Source organism: Contarinia nasturtii, unplaced genomic scaffold, assembly GCF_009176525.2.
Source record: "Contarinia nasturtii isolate CC-2019 unplaced genomic scaffold, AAFC_CNas_1.1 Cnas_scaffold_187, whole genome shotgun sequence".
NCBI lineage: Eukaryota > Metazoa > Arthropoda > Insecta > Diptera > Cecidomyiidae > Contarinia > Contarinia nasturtii.
Window position 1 is genome coordinate 644,704 of NW_022197544.1, and position 21,995 is coordinate 666,698.

The window sequence follows — 21,995 nt, forward strand, 5'->3', positions numbered from 1 at the left end:
GAGGAGGAAAAGTTTTTTTTGCTCAAAGGGCTATTTTTATCACAAAAATATCATTTTTAGCTAAAAACATTTTCCTCCTCAGTTGAGGAGGAGGATCCTCCTCGCTCTCCTCCTCCTCCTCATTTTCCTCCTCACCATTCCTCCTCCTCAGAGGAACAATCCGTGGTGAAGATACAATGTTGTCTTTTTGTCCAAGAATGTTTTTTTGCGTTACAATGAGCTTATTCAAAATTCATCATGCTTTGTATTTATGCTGTCTGCATGAAGAATTCCGAAATTATATTTTTCCCGCTTAAAGCCCACATTGAATTTCCTCGAAATTCGCATCTACGCATCGACAATGAAACTACGCAACAAAATGTGTTTACTACAGTAAAGAAGATACGGTCGTCGTTGATATTCAGTAGCTAACATGTTAGCATAGTGCACGAGAACAGTGCCAAGTTATATAATGAACTCATTAATCAAGAGGAAATCTTCCGTAAAAGCAGAGACACTTTTGTTGGAAAAAAAGCACATCGTAATTGGAACATAACGATAACGACAAAAACCAACACCGACAATGATTTTTTGGTAGCAACCGGTTGTCTAAACAATAAGGTATGGAAATAACTATTATTTCGATCGCCATTTATGAACATTTCCATAACCCAAAGAGACATGTACAGAATAAAAAAAGATTGAAATTTTCGTGTTTCATTTCCACGTATTAAAATTTGATATGCTTTAATTTGGTCGCCCGCCGATTATTTGAGAGAAATATAAGTGTTTTGGGATCATTATACATGTATGCATAGACATCGTTAAAAGTGGCTGTTGGGTTTTCATTTTGGAGCAGACATAGAATATCGATTTATCTCTCTGTATGAGTCGTTGTATGTAAGCAACAAAATCGTTTTTCAAAGAAATGAAACCACTTCATTCTATACATTTAGCAAACGAGAATGAAAAGCACCTATCTATCCTAATATCTATCAGTTATGTACCTAAAGAATTTTTTTTTGCGCAAATGAACCATATTGAAATTGCTTTGATGAATGTCGATACACAAAGAGTCTGTCACAGAGAGCCTTTTCAAATGCATAGAAATGAAAAATCATATTTGGCACAAACATTTCGAAAAATTAGGTAACTTTTATCTCGTCGCTCGTTTGTCTCTCCATATTCATTGTTCATTCATTTAATAAGGCCTAACATTTTTGACGTTTCACAATATATTTCAAATGCTTTCAACATGCAAACATTCAAGCTATTATTGAAAAGAATCTCCTTTTTTTTCGTCGAATAAAGAAACATTGAATTTTCCCGAAAAGTGAATGTTTCCCATACACAGTGAAATTAAAAATTTGCGTTTTGAAACATTTTCATCTTGGCTCCAAATGAATGCGAAAGGAATTATACTAAATAAAATATCGAAATGTGTGTGTTGGCAAAAATGAGAATCGACCGAATTTGTCGGATCGTATTCTCGTTGATAGCGAAGTGTTGAGTCTATCATGCATTTGCCCAAATTCAGTCAACTGTATATGGACATACTAATATTATATATAAATAAATGTTACTCATTTTTCGGCTGTATTTCCGAGGCGTAGCAGTGAAATTGCGCGCGACACAACCACTTCGTTGTCTTCGTTGTCGTCGTCGTCGTCGTCGTTGTCGATTGCACTATATAATACCGCCCGATATATATACGTATGGCATTACAGCCATGTGTCTATATTTTTCGAAACGACCTATGAATTTTCCCCTTATTATGTACAACCTATTTTACATTGTACATATCAGTGAGTGAGGCTCGTAATGTTTACTTGTTCAACCGTTCACATAAACTTCTACGCTTTTTTTTTATTCGTTCGTCGTCGTTGTCGATGATTTTTCCGTAAAAGCGTCTGTCTGGAATTGTTGGTAGGTCAGTGATTGTCCTTGACAATGACGTATAGGCGTACAACTGAAAATAGGTTTGCGCACGTCGTATTTTGTGTGAGTGTTTTTTTGATGATGATGTTGTTGTTTTTGAAATAGAGAGACCGAAAGAGAGTAAGACCCAGCATATACAGCAGCTATTCAAAGGGGTTAATGGGTGCAAATGGACACTTTCGAAATTTTGAAGTCTTATATAATACAACAACTCAAACTGTTATTCAATACGAACGTTTGCTGTGGGAAACACACATTTCGATTCACTTTCATGGATTTAATATATTTTTCTATTTGACTGAGATATAACTGAAAATGTATAAATTCCAATTCAATTTCTCCCTATCTCCCCTATTTTGTTAAAATATACAAAAGGAAAGGGAAAGAGAAAATTCATTTGGGCTTTTGTGAAATGTGTTTGGGATTCATCGTCGTCGTTGTTGACGATGTATACACAAAAATCCAAAACAATGCGTACTAAATGGCATAAGCTTCAATCAAATCAATCAAATTTGCTTTCTTCATTTTGAATGTCGAAGCAATAAAGAAAAAAAGAAGTCGTAAATAAAACGATAGTTCCAAACAAAGTTTCTATCAACCTTTTCCCATACTGAATGAGCACGATAGACCAGACGGGGAGAGAAAATGACGATTTTTCCGGAAACCGTTCGCTTTCATATTTAAAGAGTTAAAACATTTTATTTTTAATGTGATATCGCTTTTGAGACGTGGTCGGATCTTGAGTCTGAACCTTTACGGATATGCGACATTATTACGAGAGATAAATAATTCATAGACCATTCCATTTTGATTGTGTGTCGTTTATTTTCCCATACATTTTTTTTCGTCTCCTTTCTCCGTTTTTCGGTCTCTCTTTTTGAATTCGTAAGGGATTAAATCGTCATGCTGACGAGATAAAAATTTTCCGTTTGTATTTTCAGAGAATGAGAACAAAAGCGAATAAATACGATGATGAAAGTGAACAAAACGAAAGAGCGTGCGAGAGAATGAGAAAGAAAGCCCAGTGAAAGTGAGAGTTCTGCTTTTGGCTTTCCCAAAATTGTTATTATATTTTCGATCTATACAATGTGTTGTATTTATGTTGTGATAGACTTAAATAGCGAATGCGTCGTATTTATAATTTCGCCGAATGTTTGGTGTGTTTTTTCTTTCTTTCTTCGCGGGGTGAGTGTGTGTATATGCGTCGTTTTTTCGGATTTGTGTGTTATAATTTCAGGGTCTACGTTCACGTTCAAGGTTGTCTCTAAAGCTCACTCTCTCTCTCTTTCTCTCTTGTTTTCATCTAATTTATATGTATATGCGTTTTCTACTGGTAAAAATGGTGCGAGCGTTTGGCTTGCCGGAAAATCAGGGAGGCGTTATATAAAATACAAAAGATGGATATAATAATATTTCAATATAGGATACTTGACAGACATTATTCTTTATGCTCATTAATGTATATCAAAGTCTGATAAGAAATTGCTGCTTCGTTTTCTGTAGCTCTTTCATTTTTCAAATCTATTTTCAAAAGCATTTATGATGGTTTTTCTGTCTGTGTCAGATATTATTCTTAGGGAAAAATCACTATATAGAAATATCGTTCGCCGCTATATGACAAACATTTCCGCTTTCACATAATTTTTCCACCGAATCTAATTTCCTTTGAGCTATACACACATAAAAGAGCAAAACCATGGAAAGAATGTGTTTTTTCTTTCGACACAAATATCAATGTCTACTATATTAATTTATTTATGTGACTGGAAATTGGTTGGAATGTACAGCAGCTATATACATATATTTTTTTATTTGTTAGATTGAACTTGACATCGTGCTCTTCATATAAAACTCTTTCGGCCATAAGAATACCTACAAGTTTGGGGATTTGCCAAGATAACGAAATATGTTATTTCATCGACGGTTTGCACACACTTAATACACATAAGAGAAAATCAAGAAAAATTTATGGTATTAATATATGTATATATTTTGAACTGTCTGGCAAACACACATGGTACCACGATTAGAATTCACTTTGGCGATCATAATTCACATTCAACCATATTTTTACTTGCATTCAGAAATATATGCATTGCTTTTCGCTGCGTATCGCATCTATTTTTCAGTTGAATTGAAGACATCAATCGAACTATTGAACATTATTAATTGAAAACAATGAACTCACTGTGAGTCAATTCCATTTCGACCAAATTTATCAAAACAGGTCAACTGGCTTATAACTTCGAAGTGACGTATTTCGGTTTTAATCATTATTCTAAATATTGAACTTTTTTTGATTACTCCTCTCTTAGGTTGGATTTTTCTGCAAGCTTTGACTCAATTCGAATACGCCATTCGTGATTTAAATATGTCTGAAGATGGATTACAAGCAAAAATCTCAAATCTGAAGATTTGAGATCAAAAACACAGAAAATTCTAAAGAAATATAATTATAGGAGAAGGTGACCAACCTTCTTTCTTACGAAGCTTTATTCATATTTTTTTCACTCTAGCATACAGTCTCAGTTATTTTTGAATGCCAGGATTTAAGATAAAGAAAAATTAACGATAAATTGACTTGCTTAGTGATCTGAAACAAATCAAAATAATTTAATAGATGAAAATCGTTGGATTAATTATGCTTCAGGCTGTTTCAGGTTCCCTTTATAAACAGATTCTCTTTATAAATGAATTATTAAAAACGAAAAATTTATCGAAATTATTTGTACATGTAACACTTTCGCAGTGCCAAAATATAAATGTTGTAACATGTATAGATGCATTCACCCAATAAGTATGAATTCGACTTTAATGGATGACAAATATGGAAAATCGGCCATATGGTATATGATTGAATATCGACAATTTTTCGCGCTTCAAATCATAACAAATATCGATTTATAATTTTTAAGAATGACTTAATGAATTTCCCTGATTATGAGTGATGACAATTTATTGAGAATATCTAGATAAAAATCAATTCATTTTGTGTGCGTATCAATAATTGTGTGTGTGAAGTAAACAAGCAGCAATAATAACGAGAAACGAGAATAAAATAAAGAGTTATGTGAAAAAACTGATGGATGTTCATGAACCCAGCGCTGCTATTAATCAATTGCACTTTGCGAGTCGACTAAGTGAGCTATTATTGAAAATAAGCAACATCAGCAGCAGCAACAGCAGTAATAGCCCCGATCATTTGAAAATGTTTGAAATATCCAAAAATGGATCGTAATATCTCATTCGAGTAAAAAGGTTTACATTACAAACAACAAAAAAGCGCGCGCAAACAAACAAACAAACAAAAAACATACACCAATTTAGTTTAAACTGATCTGCAATATCTGACATATCTTCTGTGCATTAGAACTGCCTGAGGATCACTTGACACAATAAATGTTGAATATCTATTGCCTAGTTTGCCTGAATCGCATAGAAAAAAGGCGTCGTAATATTCATTTGTTGAAGAAAAAAAATCACATAACATTAAACGCATTGATTCGGTCGTTAACACCGGTTAACCTTACGTGCATACAATTCGTATAATATACAATGTTGTTGCTATTATTGCGGCTGTCGATTTGATTTTTTTTCTTCTATTTCTTCTCTATAATAGTTTGACTAATTATTGCACAAAATCCGTACACACACACACGCATTTCCATGCACAATTTTTATACGGTTTTCGATTAGTTTGCGGTGGTTGTATGCATTACTGCTGTAAGCTGCCCTGTTTGTTTCTATTTTTGTGCGTGATATTTTTTGTGCTAATAAAGTGAGTTTAATATTCTTTCTTTAGAAGTTGTAATGATCTGATTCATGTCAAGGTGCCCTACTCCAAATATCTATCTCGCGCGCGCAACAAACGTAAGTTGTGTATTTTGTGCGTTAGTTGTATGATTGTTTGTTGTTGCTATTGCTGATTTGCGCTTTGTTTCGGTTGTGTTGTTCTTTTCAATTTTTATTAATTGGATATTTATACAAGCTGTGTGTATCAGCCATATGCGAAATAAAAAAGATTGTCGATTTTATGAATTCGAAACTTTTGTGCTCTTTCTATATCGTCGAATATCATTAACGAGAATGTTGCTGCTGCTTCTGTGGCTGATGCTGTGTGCATGTGCATGTTTTGGCCATTTTTTTTGTTGTTGTTGTCATTATTCAAATGTTCTCGATGCTGAGACTGTATTTTATTAAAATCGAAGTGCTTTTTAAGTGGACAAGAACTTTTTTCCAGAGCCGTGCAATTTTTCACTTTATGAGACCCATGGCCTTTCTCACAGCGCAGCATATAAGTAAATTAAGCAAAGAACGATCGCAAATTTATGCCAGAATAGAATTTATGTTCATGAGCCGTACGTTTTTTTTTCCTTATTTTTTTCACCAGCTTGTCAAATGGGCATGAAATATTGCTTTGGCATGATGTACAATAGCTAAAGTAAATAATAAAACGTACGAATGCAATTGAAATTCTAAAATTGATACTTCCGCAAAATTGTTGCCGATTGAAGGCGCAATCAAATGATGCCCAAATAAAACAAACCACTCGATCGAAGATTGTATGTGTATGTGTTTCTTGGGCAATTATTGTTCTTTATTCAAATACAATTGATATCAAATTGCTTGAAATTCGAACGAATGAATAAGATGAAGCAAAGAAAAAACGAAATAATATGCATTTGGCCTTTCGTACTCTCAACTTTAGCAAGCGCATTCGCGCACACATAGAAATGCACGTGTGCCAGTGTCTGCTTGTTGATGAATGGAGGCTTGTAATTTAAGATTTATTCTATCGTATTGGTGTTATTGTTCGATGCATGTTTTTTTTTTTCTTAATTTCTGTTCACCTTGCATAATTCGCATAAAACGCGTTCACCGAGCTGTATTTTATATTGGGCTGTGTGAGCGCGAGCGCGTTCAAACGCATTATTATTCTCTGTGTGTGCTTATTTGTTATGTGTCGACCCAAATTTGTGCATAAATTTATTTTTCATGAAAAACTTTTATAAAATAAAATACATGTAATCTTTTAGCGTTCAAAACTCTCGATCATTCTTGCCCCCATTCACTGCCTTTTAACTTTTTTTATTCTCTTTCTCTCTCTCTCTCAACTCAATCTCTTACTCGCACCTAGAATTCGGAATAAATTTCCGAATAGCAAATATCACGACACGGGTTTTGCACGTTGAATTAAAAATATGATTTGCGTGTGAGTTTCCATTCGAGTCTGTTGAATTTTTATACGTTTTTTTTTTGCTTCAATTTTGGTTTTACCCAACATTGACTTATCTTGTCGCAGCGACAAAACTATTGACCGGCATCACTTCTCGGTCGGTTTTTTCCTCATAAGTTCGAAATTTATGACATGTCGAAATGAAGATTTCAACTGACAATCTTTTTTTTTTTTTGCTCCCTGATTGATCTTCGAAGATCTTTTATATGGGGAAACACGGCTTCAGAACAAGTAAATAATAAAAGAAACAATACATTTTAAATAGAAAATAAAACCAAACTAATTGGAAACAATCAATTCTTGTTGCGGAATTGCCAGCTGCACGATATAGACCGCAAAGCCAATATTGTAAAGTAATGTATTCCGTTGAAATGATAACTCTTTTTGTGTTGTTGTCATTTAGATATTGCATGCAGAGATGTAATCGTGATCGTTTTGTCTTCTTTGTGCAAATGGCAAAAATGCGTTTTGTCAAAGAAAACAAAAAACAATATGCGACCAATATATTTAAAAACAAACAACAACAATAAAATTGACAGGTAATAACACAGCATTTTTTTCTCGTTTTGTTCAAGTCATTTAATTCGACCGACAACGACAACGGGGAATACATCGCGGCGTGCACCACAATGATCGCACATTTTGCAAATGTAGTCACACGCATTTGCGCTCAGCGCGCATTGTACTATATGAGTATGCATATATAAAAATTCCATAAAGCCACACACACACATACGAACAAAGCGTACACATAGTTCAGCTCTCAATTACGTAATACATGAAGCAAAATGAAAAGAGTGAAAGAGAGTGAGAGAGCGAGAAGAAAAAAAAACTTTGCAATACCGGAACGTGACGCGAAAATTTAGGTCAAATACACCTAAAAACCAAAACAACAACAACTCGTTGGAAATATCTCGTAAAATTATTGAGCAAGAAAATTGTGAAGAGAAAAAAAAACAGCAACAACAACAGCAGCCACAGTAGCAGCAATAATATAGTATAGCGTCATTCGACACATTCGAGAGAGAAAAAAAAACAGCAACTATGAGACGGTACAGAGGTGGGAAGCGCGTGAATCATGCAAATATTTCTGTTGAACGCACAACAACACACCGATTTGCCGGACATTTTGTCCATCACTGATCCATGTCTGATGTTCGCGTACCTACCTCAAAACATAGAGAAAACGAGAGAAATTATGTAATTTTCAAAATATTTCAATACAATTTCTGTTTTGTTCACTCGTCGTGTGTCTTTGTAAAGGTGGAAGACGTTTTCGCGGTTTTATGTGATGTACAAATCGCAAACTAGTGTTTCAAACTCGCATATTGTGGGCTTGTAATACATATTGCATATATTTCCGACGAAAGATTAATTTACGTTTGCACACATTTTGTGTGACGAATGAAGAAAAATCTGTGATCAACAACACCGAACTCTTTTATATTTGTTGTCGTCGTCATCATGATTGTAAACAGAGTGAAAACAAACTGAATATCGTTTTGATTTTACAATGCCATTTTTTATATATTATATTATACCCGGCCATCGTGCGCGCATTGCCCGGATGCTCGACCGTACACATTTTGATAATATTCACCGTGTCAAACAACAAAAGCAAATGGCAAGCAAAACATTAAATCGGCAAATTAGATATGAGTATACCGAGAAGACAAAAACAGACACACACACACACACAATAACATCGTACACACACGCACACAGTGACACGGTATTACCTATATTTTTTTCCGACGATTCGATGCATTTTGATGACCTTCTTTATTTATTTAAACCAAGCGTTACACGTACAATTTTATTTATTTCGTGTTTTTTTTTCTCTCTATTTCTTCTTCTCGTTTTTCTTATTTCTTTAGTATATTCAACTCGAACTAATCTTGAACTGAAATAAATTTTCATAAACATGAATTACAAATTGGGTTTCATCATAAAAATCATGCTAACTATTAATGTTCCAATTAATCGCAGTTTGCTGGGGCTCTTTATGTCTCTATCTCTTTCTTTCCGTATGTCGCGCGATGATTGTGTAGCGATTCTGGAGGCAGTTTTTTGAATAAATAAATTTCAAATGAAAAGAAATAATATTTTACCGTGAATCTGAAAATTCCGACACACGGAGAGATAAATTTTAATGAATGAAAAATTAATTGTGATTGGGTGGCGATTTTTTTTTTGCTTCTATCTTTTGCTTCGATTCAATGAAGCCACAAAATTCCTATTCTGTAATATTGAACAAGTTCGTTGCATCATGTTAATAAGACCTCGTTGTACATTGCCGTGAGATGCATTTTTTTCTTTCGTGTGATAATTTCCCAATCGAGCAACAAAAACTTGTGTACAAATGTCATAGATAACATTTTTCGGCTGTTATTTCAGCTCAGTCTCTTTCACATTTTATTTATTCTTGTTCGTTTTTATTCGAGCTAACATTCAGAATGAATCGTTTATACATTTTTCGACTTAATTTTTGTTTACATTTGTTTGCCATTTTCCATCAGTTTTTCGAATCGTTTTTTTTTTCTCTCTCTTTTATTGCATTTTTGGCTTATAGTCGCTCTGAAAAATAAAATGAAGCATATCATTTCCGAATGAAACATATGAGCTGATTGGTAGTGGGTGGTTTGCACACCATCTGAAACACATGATTTTAATACGGTGCTGCTGTACCATTTCACATTGGTGCATTTAAATTTTTGTATCACTACTTGAGTGGCATATTTTTATTGGCTTCGATTCAAATATGTTTGCCGTTTCTCTCTTTCATTCTCATCACTCGTGACGATTGCATGAGAGTCATTCAAAAAGGAACAAGTACAAGCCTTTTCGGCCAATAAAAGATAAGTGGCGAAATGATTGACTAAAAATACAAAATAACAACAACAATGACACCGACACCGTCAATCATAACTCTAACCTTCACAAAGTTATTCATAAAAGGAAGAGCGACTACATTCAATATTATGAGCGCGCGAGCGCGTATTTTAAACTTTCACTATTTATTTTCAGTATGCATTACATGAAAGAGAGAGAGAGAAACTTTACATCGACTGTACTTACCGAACACACTAAAAATATAACACACTTGTACAAATATTGTATGTTTCCCAATGTACCCGAAACAGTATTCATTCATTCATTTCAGAAAGAGAGTCATTTTTATCGCAAATTTACAAAATTTTTATACAATTTTATTATTACTACGTATGTAATGCGTAATGTGTGTCGTTTGGTATTGTATGACAGCGTTGTTGTTGTTGTGCTCATCTTATTTTTTTTCGTAAACATATATGTATGTATGTTAAATATCTGTGTAAGTGCTTTTGTTGCTCTTCGTGAGCTCTGATTAAAGTTGGAGGTTTTCGTTTTGTTTTCATGTTTTCATCACAATCTCACACAACTGAAGATGTTTTGGGATATAACATATACCTTTTTCACGTTTTTTTCTTGTTTTTTTTGTTGTTGTTGCCGTTGGATGTTTACATGAAGCGTACGGAAACGTTTGTAATGTGCCATTAATAATTACATTCGCTTTTATTATAGGCTGTATTGCGCTCAATGGACAAAATTCTCTTTGTGCAATTTTGATTTTGATCTCTCTCTCTATCTTTCCCTCGCTTTATGTGTGTATGTGCGAGTGTGGGGATTTCATTCAGATTTTTTTGTGTGTCAATTTTCGTAAATTCCAAATTGAACCAATTATAGTTTGTTTCGTTTTCAGCACGCTAATCAAACTGCATCCCAATGATACAAGCACTCATCTATATGATGCATTTGATGATGTGAAACACAATCGGATACAGTTTTTTTTCTTCGTTATTTTGGCTTCCATATAGTGCTGCTTAACTGAACGCAATGTTTAGGTTATTAGCGGTCAAAACACCTGTCGCAAAAACTATTATGTATTTATAAATCGATATAATTTTCGCTTCTTTTTTTTCGTGTAAATTTGCATATGTTAGTGGCATTTTAATGTGTATGACCTTCAGCAAGCAAAATACAATCGATTTATTTTATCGCTTTCGTTTCCGCAATATAGCATATATTTAGGACACACGCTATATATATAATATCAATATTTCGTTACAGCCATAAATAATCCGATATGTATACATTCAGAGAATGGTCTTTATATGAATAGATTGGCTATTTCAATGGTGCCATATTAATCAATAGCACGATTTAGCGCAATACGAGGAACACATTCAGTTTGCAGCAATTTACTATGGCGTTTTTTTTCTACACCGCATAAACAATAACAAACTATCTATCATAGTTTTTGTATGGTAAAAAAAACATGAAAAGAAATATCGAGATTTATCAACAAGAGAATAGACAAACGATGAGATCCATCGAAATAAAATTATAGTGAAGGTTCACATTTATCTCGTTGAGATCATGTAATGTCAAATATTTAAATTGGAACTTTAACTAAGAAAACGTGAAACTTATTAGATGCTTTATACTGACTGAAAATTGATCATATTGCATTGTTAAGATTTTATGCAATATCTTTTATATTCTATCAAGAAACAAAGAAATAAGTAACTTGGCTAAAATACAGGATATATTCATTCGATTTGTATGCATACTAACTATCGATAAATCGAATATGCTTGACGTTTGCTCACAATGTATTTCGGATGGAAGATCACATCAATTGTAAGGAATAGCAAAAAATGTAAAGAATTCAAAGGATGTAGAAATGAATAGGGAAAATAACGTTTTAAATTAAAAAAAAAAAATTACTAATGGAAATGAGTTCAAAATCTTTTTCGACCAACTTCACATAAATTGTATCAATAATCGTTTTGAAAAGAGAGTGAAAATGTTGAAAAAGGACAAATCTAGCAAAATCTTTCGTTATTTTCTTCTTTTTTCGTCTATTCTATCTATATATCTTGTCATCATTTCTATTGATTAATGAACGAAAAAGATTTTCCAAAAACTTTAAACTTTATTTTGAGTACTTTTTGTTGCACCGAAATGGCATTTGAACTATTAGAAAATGCAACTTATTTAAATCAATAAGGTTGTCTAATCGAGTTAGCGTTGAAAAAAAGAATGTCAAGAAAAACTCGATTATATTCATTGAAAATTCCAATAAAAATAAATTCTTATACCAAAAATGTATTTCTGAGAAAAATGATATATCTTCCGACCAAAATTAAATGTGACAGGAAAAATTCAAATAAAATTGCACATTTCAGCTTTTCTCACTCAAAAGCGCATCAAGAAAGATACAACAACAACGCATGAAAAAAATATATATAATATAAAGTTCTCGTTTCTATCAATTTATGCGAATAAAAATCGAGTTGCTTGCACACACAGTTGCATTGATAGCACGCCAAAACTGAAGTTTTATTGAGCTCGTTTTGTGCTCGTACAGTTGCAGCAGCAGCAGCAATAGCAACGGCAATAGCAGCAATTAGATTTTAAGTTCAAGTCAGGTTAACAGTTTCGTATCCTTGGTTGAAAATAATCGGCATAAATGAGGCATAGATGTTTGTGTGTCACAAATTTGGTTTTTTTTTTTCATTTTCAGTGTTCACTAGTTGATTCTAGTTGGTGTGTGATTCAACATTTTCATACATTTCCTGCAGTAGTTTGTGTAGATTTTTCTGCTGTCACGCGGTTTTTGTTTCAACAAAGAACTTTCTGGACTTTTTGGTAATTTGCAATTGTTTTGTTTTTCTCTCTCTCTCTCTCTCTCTCTCTCTCTCTCTCTCTCTCAATTCATTGACAGTTGCATGATCGATACTGTGGCGCTTAGCCACATGAAGAAATCGTCGATTGCAAAAAGATAGTTGCATATGCAGTAATTATTCAAAGCAAAGACATTAAATGAGGTGTGCATTTTTGTTGTTGTTGTGTATTTTCTCGGTTGAAATTCGAACTTCGAATTTCTCGTAATGATACACGGCATTGCCAAGAGTGCATATAATTATTTGCGGAAAGTATGTGCCGGTGCTTGCCCGAGGCGATGGCGGCGGCGGTCGATTCTCTCTTTGAATATGTGTCCGTGTGTATATTGTACATTTGTACGCGCTTCGGCTCTCATTGACGTATTTGGTTGAAACACATGTGGGCTTCTGCATATTGTACACGCTTCTCAAACAGAAGGAAAATGAAACACACATCCGAACGAGGCACAGAATTAAAAGTCTTTGCCGCTTGCATACAAACGCACATAGACAAACCCAGAGAGTGAGACATGCAACGGTCAATACCAGAAAGTGAGAGAACATACACCGATCGAAAGAGCGAGAGAGAAAAGAAAAAAAATCGAAGAAAATAAACAAAAGACATGCACAATCGTGAATTGAGTTTAATGGGTCAAGGATATTTTTGTTCAGTTGCACTTTTTCGTCTGTACATTAAACGAAAGAAAGAAATAAAACACATACATTTTTTTTCTCTCTCTCACTCCTTCTCTTCTTTTTCATGTTTGATATTTCCCGTTGAGAGAACGTTACCATCGTCACATGCACACGTTGCATTCAGTGCAGTTCGAATGAGTGTACATCTTACCGATTACATAAAATAAATGAATTCAAAAAAAAAAAAGCGGAGCCCAAAACGTGTTTCGTTTTTTATTACTTAATTTTCAACTTGATGATATGAGCTTTTCGTTTTCTTTAATTACACATACATGGAAAAGAATGTCAGCTTCGTTGTGTTCGTCGCTTATTCTTTCACTCGGAATACGGAATTCATTTTTTTTAAATAAAAATCAAGTAGAGGACAAAGGAAAAACAATAATGAGAGTGCATTTTTTTGTTCGAATAGAAAATACGTCAAGTATTTATCAACGACGACTCTTGATCAAAACACAAGTAGTTTTCGTTGCTTTTGAAATAAATTTAATCTATTTCAAAAGACCTTCATGATTGATATTAATCACATCTTTTCACAATCAATTCAAATGCATATGTATGTGAGATAAAATCCCAAACGAATCACCGGAATCCCGTGAAATTCTTGGCCAATGTGATATTCACGAGTTCTAACGAATGGAAACAAAAAACCCAAAAATCAAGTTTGATTTTTTTTATTGGCTCTTTTAAAATACCAATAAATTTATCGTTCAATATATTATATATAGTAACTGGGCTGTTGTTTCTCATTGAAATTGATTTTGGACGTATGTGCGATCGGTGTGTTATCCTCTCTGAATCAATGTGTTTTGCTACGCATGCAGCTAATATTCAGCGTTCATTTCGAATAAGAAAAAAAGATTAACCAGATCGCAGTTGTTCCCTCTCTTTCTGTGCGCGAGCGCTATAAATTGAACGCAATATTCAAAGTTATATTCAAACCAAGAGACATTCACCCTGTTTACCTTCGACGTAACGAACAACCTAATATTGAAATGTTATACGTACATTTGTACGTTTTGTTCCTTTTTGCAACCGAACAGTGTAAGAGTGAGCGAATAAGAGGCGATTACATCGCAAGAAACTTCAAATTGCATTCTATATTTATTGTATATAGACAGAGACACATCGAAATGCAACAATGACATCTGTTACGTATATGTGTAGATACGGATCAGTTTCACGTGTTGCGCGGGGTGGTAATCGCGAATTATGCAAATCTATTCTAATTCTAATTCAAACACGCACGAAATCTATCATTGTATATATCGTCCGCTTTGGCATTTTCTTAGTTGTATTTATGTGCTAGTTGTGTGTGCTTGCGCGCACATTCGCTTTTGCTCATTCAATCGGGTTATGTGCACAGTGCGTGCATATGTGACATTCAACTACAATAACAAAATACAAAAAAAAAACAGCACAATTTTACTCTAATCGTGAACTACCGTATGCAAGTAAACTACATCGAGAATAGACTTCTCTGGCTAAATAGTCAGCGCTCTAAATGATGTAATGCAGTCGTCGTGCGCGCATTTGCGCCCGCGCTTTTTCTCAACGACTTTTGTGACTTGTTCTTCGAAAATTTGCGAATATATGTATTATAAAACGCGAGAGTCTGAGAACATGTTGTTCAGCCTAGTATCAAATTGTATGAATTTTTCAAATTTATGTACGTATAGATGCACACATACCCATGAATCACTGTAAACCGTCACACAAATTTCAAATTTAATTGCTATTTAATTATAAAATGCAGACAAAATCGATGCATTTGGTGGGGATTCGATGGGGGAGAAAATGAGATGACAAGTAGAAAAAAATCTCGCTTGCTCGTTCAATCGTGCGCGCACGCACGCAAACATATATTCTGAAATTGAATGACACAGAAAGATATTTGTGCTCTTGAAAGTGTCATTAGCATCTGCTAACGCGCAAACACACATCTAAGTGAGTCACATAGTGTAGATAACATTATAGGTATATAATTTGAAAGAGATGGGGACAGCTTATCGAGCTTTTGTTTTTGTTATTGTGTATATGCGAGTGTAAATCAAAATGAATACACACCCACAGCCTCTGTTTGAACAGATGGGAAATGTTCGTTTCACTTTCATTTTCATTTCGATTTCGTTTGAAATTAGATGCGAATGCAATTTCAGTTCATCAAATGTTGAATCGATTGATGCCCAAGTCTGAATGTTAGGTCATAGAAGCGCATACGTAAGAGCAACTACAATCATGCCTATGTAATTTAAGTTGAATAAGAAGACAAAGTAAACGAAAAAAAACGTTTGAACGAATGTATTTGCCCAACATGAAAAGAACTCGTTGCAGTGAATCAGATTCAACGTGAATGTCATGTCGTTTGGTTTGTCTTTTTTTCTATATGATTCTAGCTTTGACTGATGTTGATGTTTGTTCAACTCACACTTTTTTTTTGCTTCTCCTAAGCAAATCGAAATTGGTGACATGTCAATTTTAGAACCTGCAATTGCCGTTAATGCAATTGAACATTGAAATTTATTATTTTTTTTTTTTGCCATATGGCCGATTTTCTGTATGACATTTTCCAGCAAAATGATTCAAAGCGAAAATGCTTCGAAGAAAATGTCACCGATAAATTTTTCTAAAGACTTTTTTTTTTGGTTTTTTTCTGCAAAATTTTCTTAATCGAGAATGGTTTTCATCCATTTTATAAATTTGGTTTCAACTTCGAACAAATTCAAATCGTTATTCAACAAATATTCAAATGTCAACGTAAATGCAAATTGTGTCAACTCCTAGGAAGTACTAGTCTTGGATCGATTATGTTTTGGTTTCCCTCCTACTATGTATATATTTACATAAATTAAGGCAGCAAAAAAGATGAAAATTAACATTAGAAGACTCACCTTTTAGATCGGGTGGTTTGTGTGGGCGATTAACTGCTAAACTGTCTAAATCGCTAATGCTTGGTGTATGTAATTTGTCAATAATTGATTGTGAAGTGGTGGCGGTAAAATTTCGATTGATTGCAAGGTGTCGAAGATTTTGCTGATGATCCGATGGTGATATATTTGCCGCTGAACGTAATGCAACGGCCAATGCCAATAAGCTGTCATTGGTATCATTTTGATGGGCAGTATTTTGTGATGCAGTTAAATTTTGCAATAATTGTGTTGTGTTATCATTATTATAATCATCATCATTAACTGCATGTTGATTCGGTAAATTATTATTGTTATTGTTTTCCTCCTGTAAAAAAAAAACATCGCAATCAAAGACGGAAACGATTAGAGAAACGCACAGAGCAAAAATAAATGATTCTGAAGCAAAATAAAATCGGTTATAAATAGCTGAACTGAATAGTTTACTTTTGCGTTCCGCTTCTACATACACAAACTCTCAATTGCATTATTTTAAGCTAAATTTAAATGACTCATGTCATGAGTCTCATAAATGAATTATGAATTTTGAAAAACAGTATTGAATCAAAGCACGTTTGTATGCATGTGGAAATCCCACGAATTTGTTTTTATATATTTTCAAACAAGCAAATGAGATACAGAATTTATTTCCAATGTACAATTGAATGTGTTAAATCACACCAAAAATTTAATTTTCGAATTTTTCAATAAATAAAAAAAATATGAACGGAATTGATGGAAATGTTTATTTGTACGTTTTTTGTTGGTGCATGGCCGTAATGAATTGAGTGGAAAGAAATACGCAGACTAAAGAAAAATAATCTGTTTATTTCTTTCCACTCAATTCGGGAAATATTAAATAATCAATCAGATTCAATATCTCATGTAAATTTTGTCAATCTTCTGTCAATTTTAATCAAAAACCCACATTCAACAAAGTCACTTTTCTTGCGTCGAAAAATCCTGTTTCAGTGAAAATTTCGAATCAAACATGTGACAAAGCGGAAGCTTGGCACCGGTGCCGACCTCTATTTACAGTTTTTTGCGGCTTCAATGAATGTAACTTGAACAATCAAGTCTATATACAGGCGCTTTTCATATAAGCCAAAGCTAAAGGTAGCTTTTAGATGGATTTCGCACAACTCAATTCAAATACAAAACATAAGCTCATATTTGCACAACCAAATCTCATTCTTACCTTAACGTCAGCACCGTTGAAATCGGTAAAAAATGAGTCCACATCGAATGGATTCTCAACGAGCTGACGCAAAATTTCCTCTGAATCATTACATAGTGGATCCAATGAACTTAGGTCACATGAGCTACCCGGAATTTCTTGGTTTTGATTATTGGTAACATTCACTCCGGTGGCATCCTATAAAGATATTAAATGGCATGGCAAACATGAACTCAATTGAACTTCCATGAATAGTTCAAATGGGAATAGTGGAGAGGTGAAATGATAACATACCTGTAAGCATGCGGAAATGTCCACCATTCGGCCATCGTTATCCGGACACCAAAGCAGTGTATCGTCAATAAATGGCATTCCCGTTGTGGCACCGCCACCTCGTAGCGTTGTCTTCGATGCTGCCAGCGTATTAAAATGATGTAAACGGTGCGCGAAAAAACTTATGTTTAAATTCGAATTTATAGAGATGAGTTCAGGCGCGTTATGCAGCCAATTCAGTCTTTATGCGATAACTATACACTTAAACGTTTTCACAACACCAGTTTAAAAAAAAAAGAAAGAAAAAAGCTCGATTTAAATGCGATACTAAACTAAGTTCAAAACTTTGCGGCGTATTCACTTAAGATCACAGTTTGTGCATTTCTTTCAATGGTGGAAGTTTAACGATTTTTTTTTAGTCTAAGCAAAGGCGCTTTTTCTTATATTCAAATGTTCAGGTTTTATAAAATGTTAAGGCACCTCTTTTTTTCACAACTCAAGTTTCAAAAGCTTCTTTCCCTTCATATATTGAAGCTTTCACTATATTTTCTCCAAACTTTTTTTCTCATCGAACTTTTTGATGTTTTATAAGTGATTGACTTGTTTTTCGTATAGAGAATTTTGAATAGGAATTAAATTTTGAAGGAAGCAAATGATCAAATTTTGGGTAAATTTCGAAGGAGAATTTAGGATGTTTTCTGGTATCAAATGGTGCTTAAACCTAATGGTTAACTTAACGAAAAGACGTTTTTTTTTGTTTGACTCTGAATTCAGTTGCTGGATGGATCACGTAATAAATCTGTTGTCAATTTCATAAACAATTTTTATTGGTGACATTTTCTGTGCAAAAAAAAAGAGAAAACAGAAAAAAATATTAGTAAAAAATAAAAAAGGTACAAAGCATTTGAGAAATATTTTAATCGTCAAAAAACATTCAAAACATTCAACGTCTTTACAATTTATATATACAAAAAGTATACGCCGAAAGTTATGCTACACAGTTTCTTTCATACGAATATCAGATATCAGATTTAACATAAAGTAAAAACATTGAATGTTTCGGAATGAATCGTTGAAAATGAACAGTGAATGAAAAATGCAGTTGAATGTCGCTTAAATGGTAATTTTGGATTTGGCGCGTGATTAGAAATTATCAGCGCCAAAAATGACATGAATTGAACGGAACATTGTAGTGACGTTTAAAATGTCAATTTTGATGATTTGATGACAGAAATGAATAAACAACTTGAACTGTTGAATGTATATATCGAAATTTATAGATTTCAGTTTATAACTGTTCCAATCTTTACTATTTCCAGTTTCACTGCATTTTTTTTTGAATATGTTTTGTAAATAATCAACCATATAGTTCATGTTGTAAAATGTTTCGTGAGCGTGTGTCAGACTGAGAGTGTTTGCCGAAATCAAATCAAAAAGAAAAACGATAACCAATTTCATGAGGAATGAGTGAATCAAAAGAGATGTCATCTAGCTCAAGTGATGAAATGAAAATTGAAAATATCGACCCGGAATTGGATATTCGTAGTGAATTTTTCAATCCATTAAAGGCACTATTGTCGCCCGAAATCCAAATTCCCATCAAAGACGCACCACAGTACAATAATGTCGCTCAATATGAATCTGAAATGAGAAAACAAGAGTCCGGCGGACCATCAGTAAGTATATTTGGCATAAATTACAGAATAAAAACAAATAAATCAATTAAAACAAATTGAATGCAAAATTTGTTAAATTTTATTGGTTTTATGTTCTGTTTTGCAAAGCGTATATTTGTTTTCATATTTTACAGTCAACAAAACAGCATGCAGCGCCAAAAATACCACCGATTTCATATCGTCAAGAAATTGAACTACACAAACGACGATTTTTACCACATCAAGGTTTGTGCAATTACTAATTCAAATTCGTTCATTTTTCCGATCAATATTTTTGTTTCTTTTTTTCGTTTTTCACTCAAATTTCAATCAAATTTTGGTGTTAACATGTAGAAATGGTCAAAGGAAGAGGAAAAAGTGTTCGTTACACGCGAAATTTGTTGTTAAAAATGAGCGAAGACACCACTGGCCCAACAAATATGCTGAAGCAATGGAAAGATCAAAGAAAACGCATAAAGGTTTGATCATAATTTTTTTTTTCGTTTAAATCACACAGAGAATCAATGATTTTCTGCAATTTTGATGGTTTTTCTGTATTTTCATGTATAATTTTTGTGGTGTAATTTTTTTTGTATTCAGATATTCACACGAAATGCAATAGCCATAAATGGATATGTGACTGGTTTCATCGAAGCATTTGATAAGCATTGGAACATCGTGTTAATCGATGTATTTGAAGTGTGGAAACGTAAGAAATACCATTACTCATCGAAAGCAGTTATATCGAATGATGGCGATAATGATGAGACACAATTGGCAACATGTTTACAACGATTACGTTGTCTGAAGATTACATTGCCCGCGCTAAATGTCAAATCCGTCAATCGAAAACAAGTGGAATGCTCACGAAATGTTTCAAAATTATTGATTCGTGGTGAGCAAATTGCCACTATCATCTTAGACAGAGACAATGAAACCGGAAACGGAACTAAAAACACAACCCCAAAGTAATTAAGTGGCTCTCGAATTCGAGAGCGGGAGAGAAAGAGAAGAAGCGAAACCAAACAAACAAATAAACATTGTTTACATTGTAAGCTGTTGTTGTTTTTTTGCGTTCGCTCGCATATAATAAATTCATCAAGGTTAGACTAGAAATTAAAATGTGCTATGTAGAAAAGTGTAAAAAATATAGATATTTTTCGTCGCTGCCAATTTGAATAGATTAAGAATGAAAAATGAACAAATAAATTGTTGTATTTTTATAGCTTCTTTAAAAGAAATGAATAAAATGAATAGTGTTTTGAATATATTTTTGACAGAATTCACATTGCTGAAAAAAAGTGACAGGATTTCTGTTTTGGTTTACATTTTAATACTTCCTATTTGATTCAACATCGCACGAGATTTGAGCGCAGCATTTTTTTGTCGAACGGTTAATATTTTTTTTGTAATCCAAACATTCTTCACGCACATTTTAAATCAACACGCAACGGCGATCGAGCCTGCGTGAGTGAATGTGTGTGTGTATGACATGATCTTCATTCTCATTCATTCATAGTGCATTTTCACTCTATTATGATGCGAATTGCCTTGAATGTTTAGTTATTGTTTAACTTTCAAATCGTTCTCATGCTACAATTATAGATGGTGATGTAAAATGTGCGTCCGGGGTCAGTTTAATATGAGTATATGCTTTTTTTGTTTTTTCAAGTGTAGCGGCACATGTCATTTCAGCGCTAATGTAAACGGTAACATTATTCAATGTGATCGAGAGTGAAAAAAAAAGCTGAACAAACATTATGCACAATTGTTTATACTGTTCAATAGCGAAACTCAAATCACAGTGTCGAGTGTGCACCTCATCAGCATCAAAAGGCGGTTTTATGTTTTTATAAGTGTAGATCGCATAGTTGGAAAACAAATAAACGGAGCTGCATTGAACTTTAATTGAAACCACGCATATCAAATCGCTCTATGGTTTCGACTAATAACGCATTCGGCTAATTGCTATTAAACTTTCATGTTGTTGTTTTATTTCTATTGAAAAATAGAAGAAAAACGGAAATAATCGCAGAAAACATTGAACAACCTTCGATGGTTGTGTTTTTATTTATATTTCTTTCTCTTTCTCTCTACATTTCGTATCGCATGGAAGAAAAATATTTTGCATTTTTTCACACGATTGAATAATAATTTGGATTTTCGCATCAATGTTACGCTGTTGCTGCTGCTGCCGCTGCCGTCGACACCAAAAATCTCATTTGAAAGTTGGAAAAGATTAACATTGGTAATTATCACAAAGGCACTCGTGCCAATTGATTTCCCGAATTGCCACTTTTCTCTCCGTGTCAAACAATTCATTTTCGAGCACGAAAACGAAAAGAAAATGGAGAGAAATTGCAATAATCAGCCAAAAAACTGACTGAATGATGATAATGATATGCGCACCGCTGCTTGAGGTTTTTTCTTTTC

General features: G+C 33.7%; 2 protein-coding genes across 2 annotated transcripts in view; one reads left to right on the forward strand and one right to left on the reverse strand.

The window, feature by feature from the left end:
* LOC116352026 (ecdysone-induced protein 74EF) overlaps positions 1-21,995 on the reverse strand; it is an 86,861-nt gene that overhangs the window by 43,881 nt on the left and 20,985 nt on the right. Inside the window, exons 3-5 of the mRNA XM_031784219.1 lie at positions 17,929-18,747; positions 17,656-17,832; positions 16,443-16,785 (exon numbers count right to left, since the gene is read on the reverse strand). Of these exons, the coding sequence (XP_031640079.1) occupies positions 16,443-16,785; positions 17,656-17,832; positions 17,929-18,006 (598 nt within the window). The 5' untranslated portion in view covers positions 18,007-18,747. The remainder of the gene's footprint in view (positions 1-16,442; positions 16,786-17,655; positions 17,833-17,928; positions 18,748-21,995) is intronic.
* LOC116352027 (U7 snRNA-associated Sm-like protein LSm11) lies at positions 19,145-20,832 on the forward strand. The gene is made up of 4 exons (XM_031784221.1): positions 19,145-19,583; positions 19,718-19,808; positions 19,917-20,041; positions 20,163-20,832. The coding sequence occupies exons 1-4, from the start codon at positions 19,371-19,373 to the stop codon at positions 20,532-20,534; spliced, it is 801 nt and encodes a 266-aa protein (XP_031640081.1). The 5' UTR covers positions 19,145-19,370; the 3' UTR covers positions 20,535-20,832.

What these genes read in the sequence shown, in the direction of transcription:
- LOC116352027 (XM_031784221.1), top strand. Translation starts at nt 19,371, where the DNA reads ATGAGTGAATCAAAAGAGATGTCATCTAGCTCAAGTGATGAAATGAAA. An exon ending in AAGAGTCCGGCGGACCATCA is followed by an intron (nt 19,584 to 19,717) that starts GTAAGTATATTT and finishes CATATTTTACAG; the next exon opens with TCAACAAAACAGCATGCAGC. An exon ending in ATCAAAGAAAACGCATAAAG is followed by an intron (nt 20,042 to 20,162) that starts GTTTGATCATAA and finishes TTTTGTATTCAG; the next exon opens with ATATTCACACGAAATGCAAT.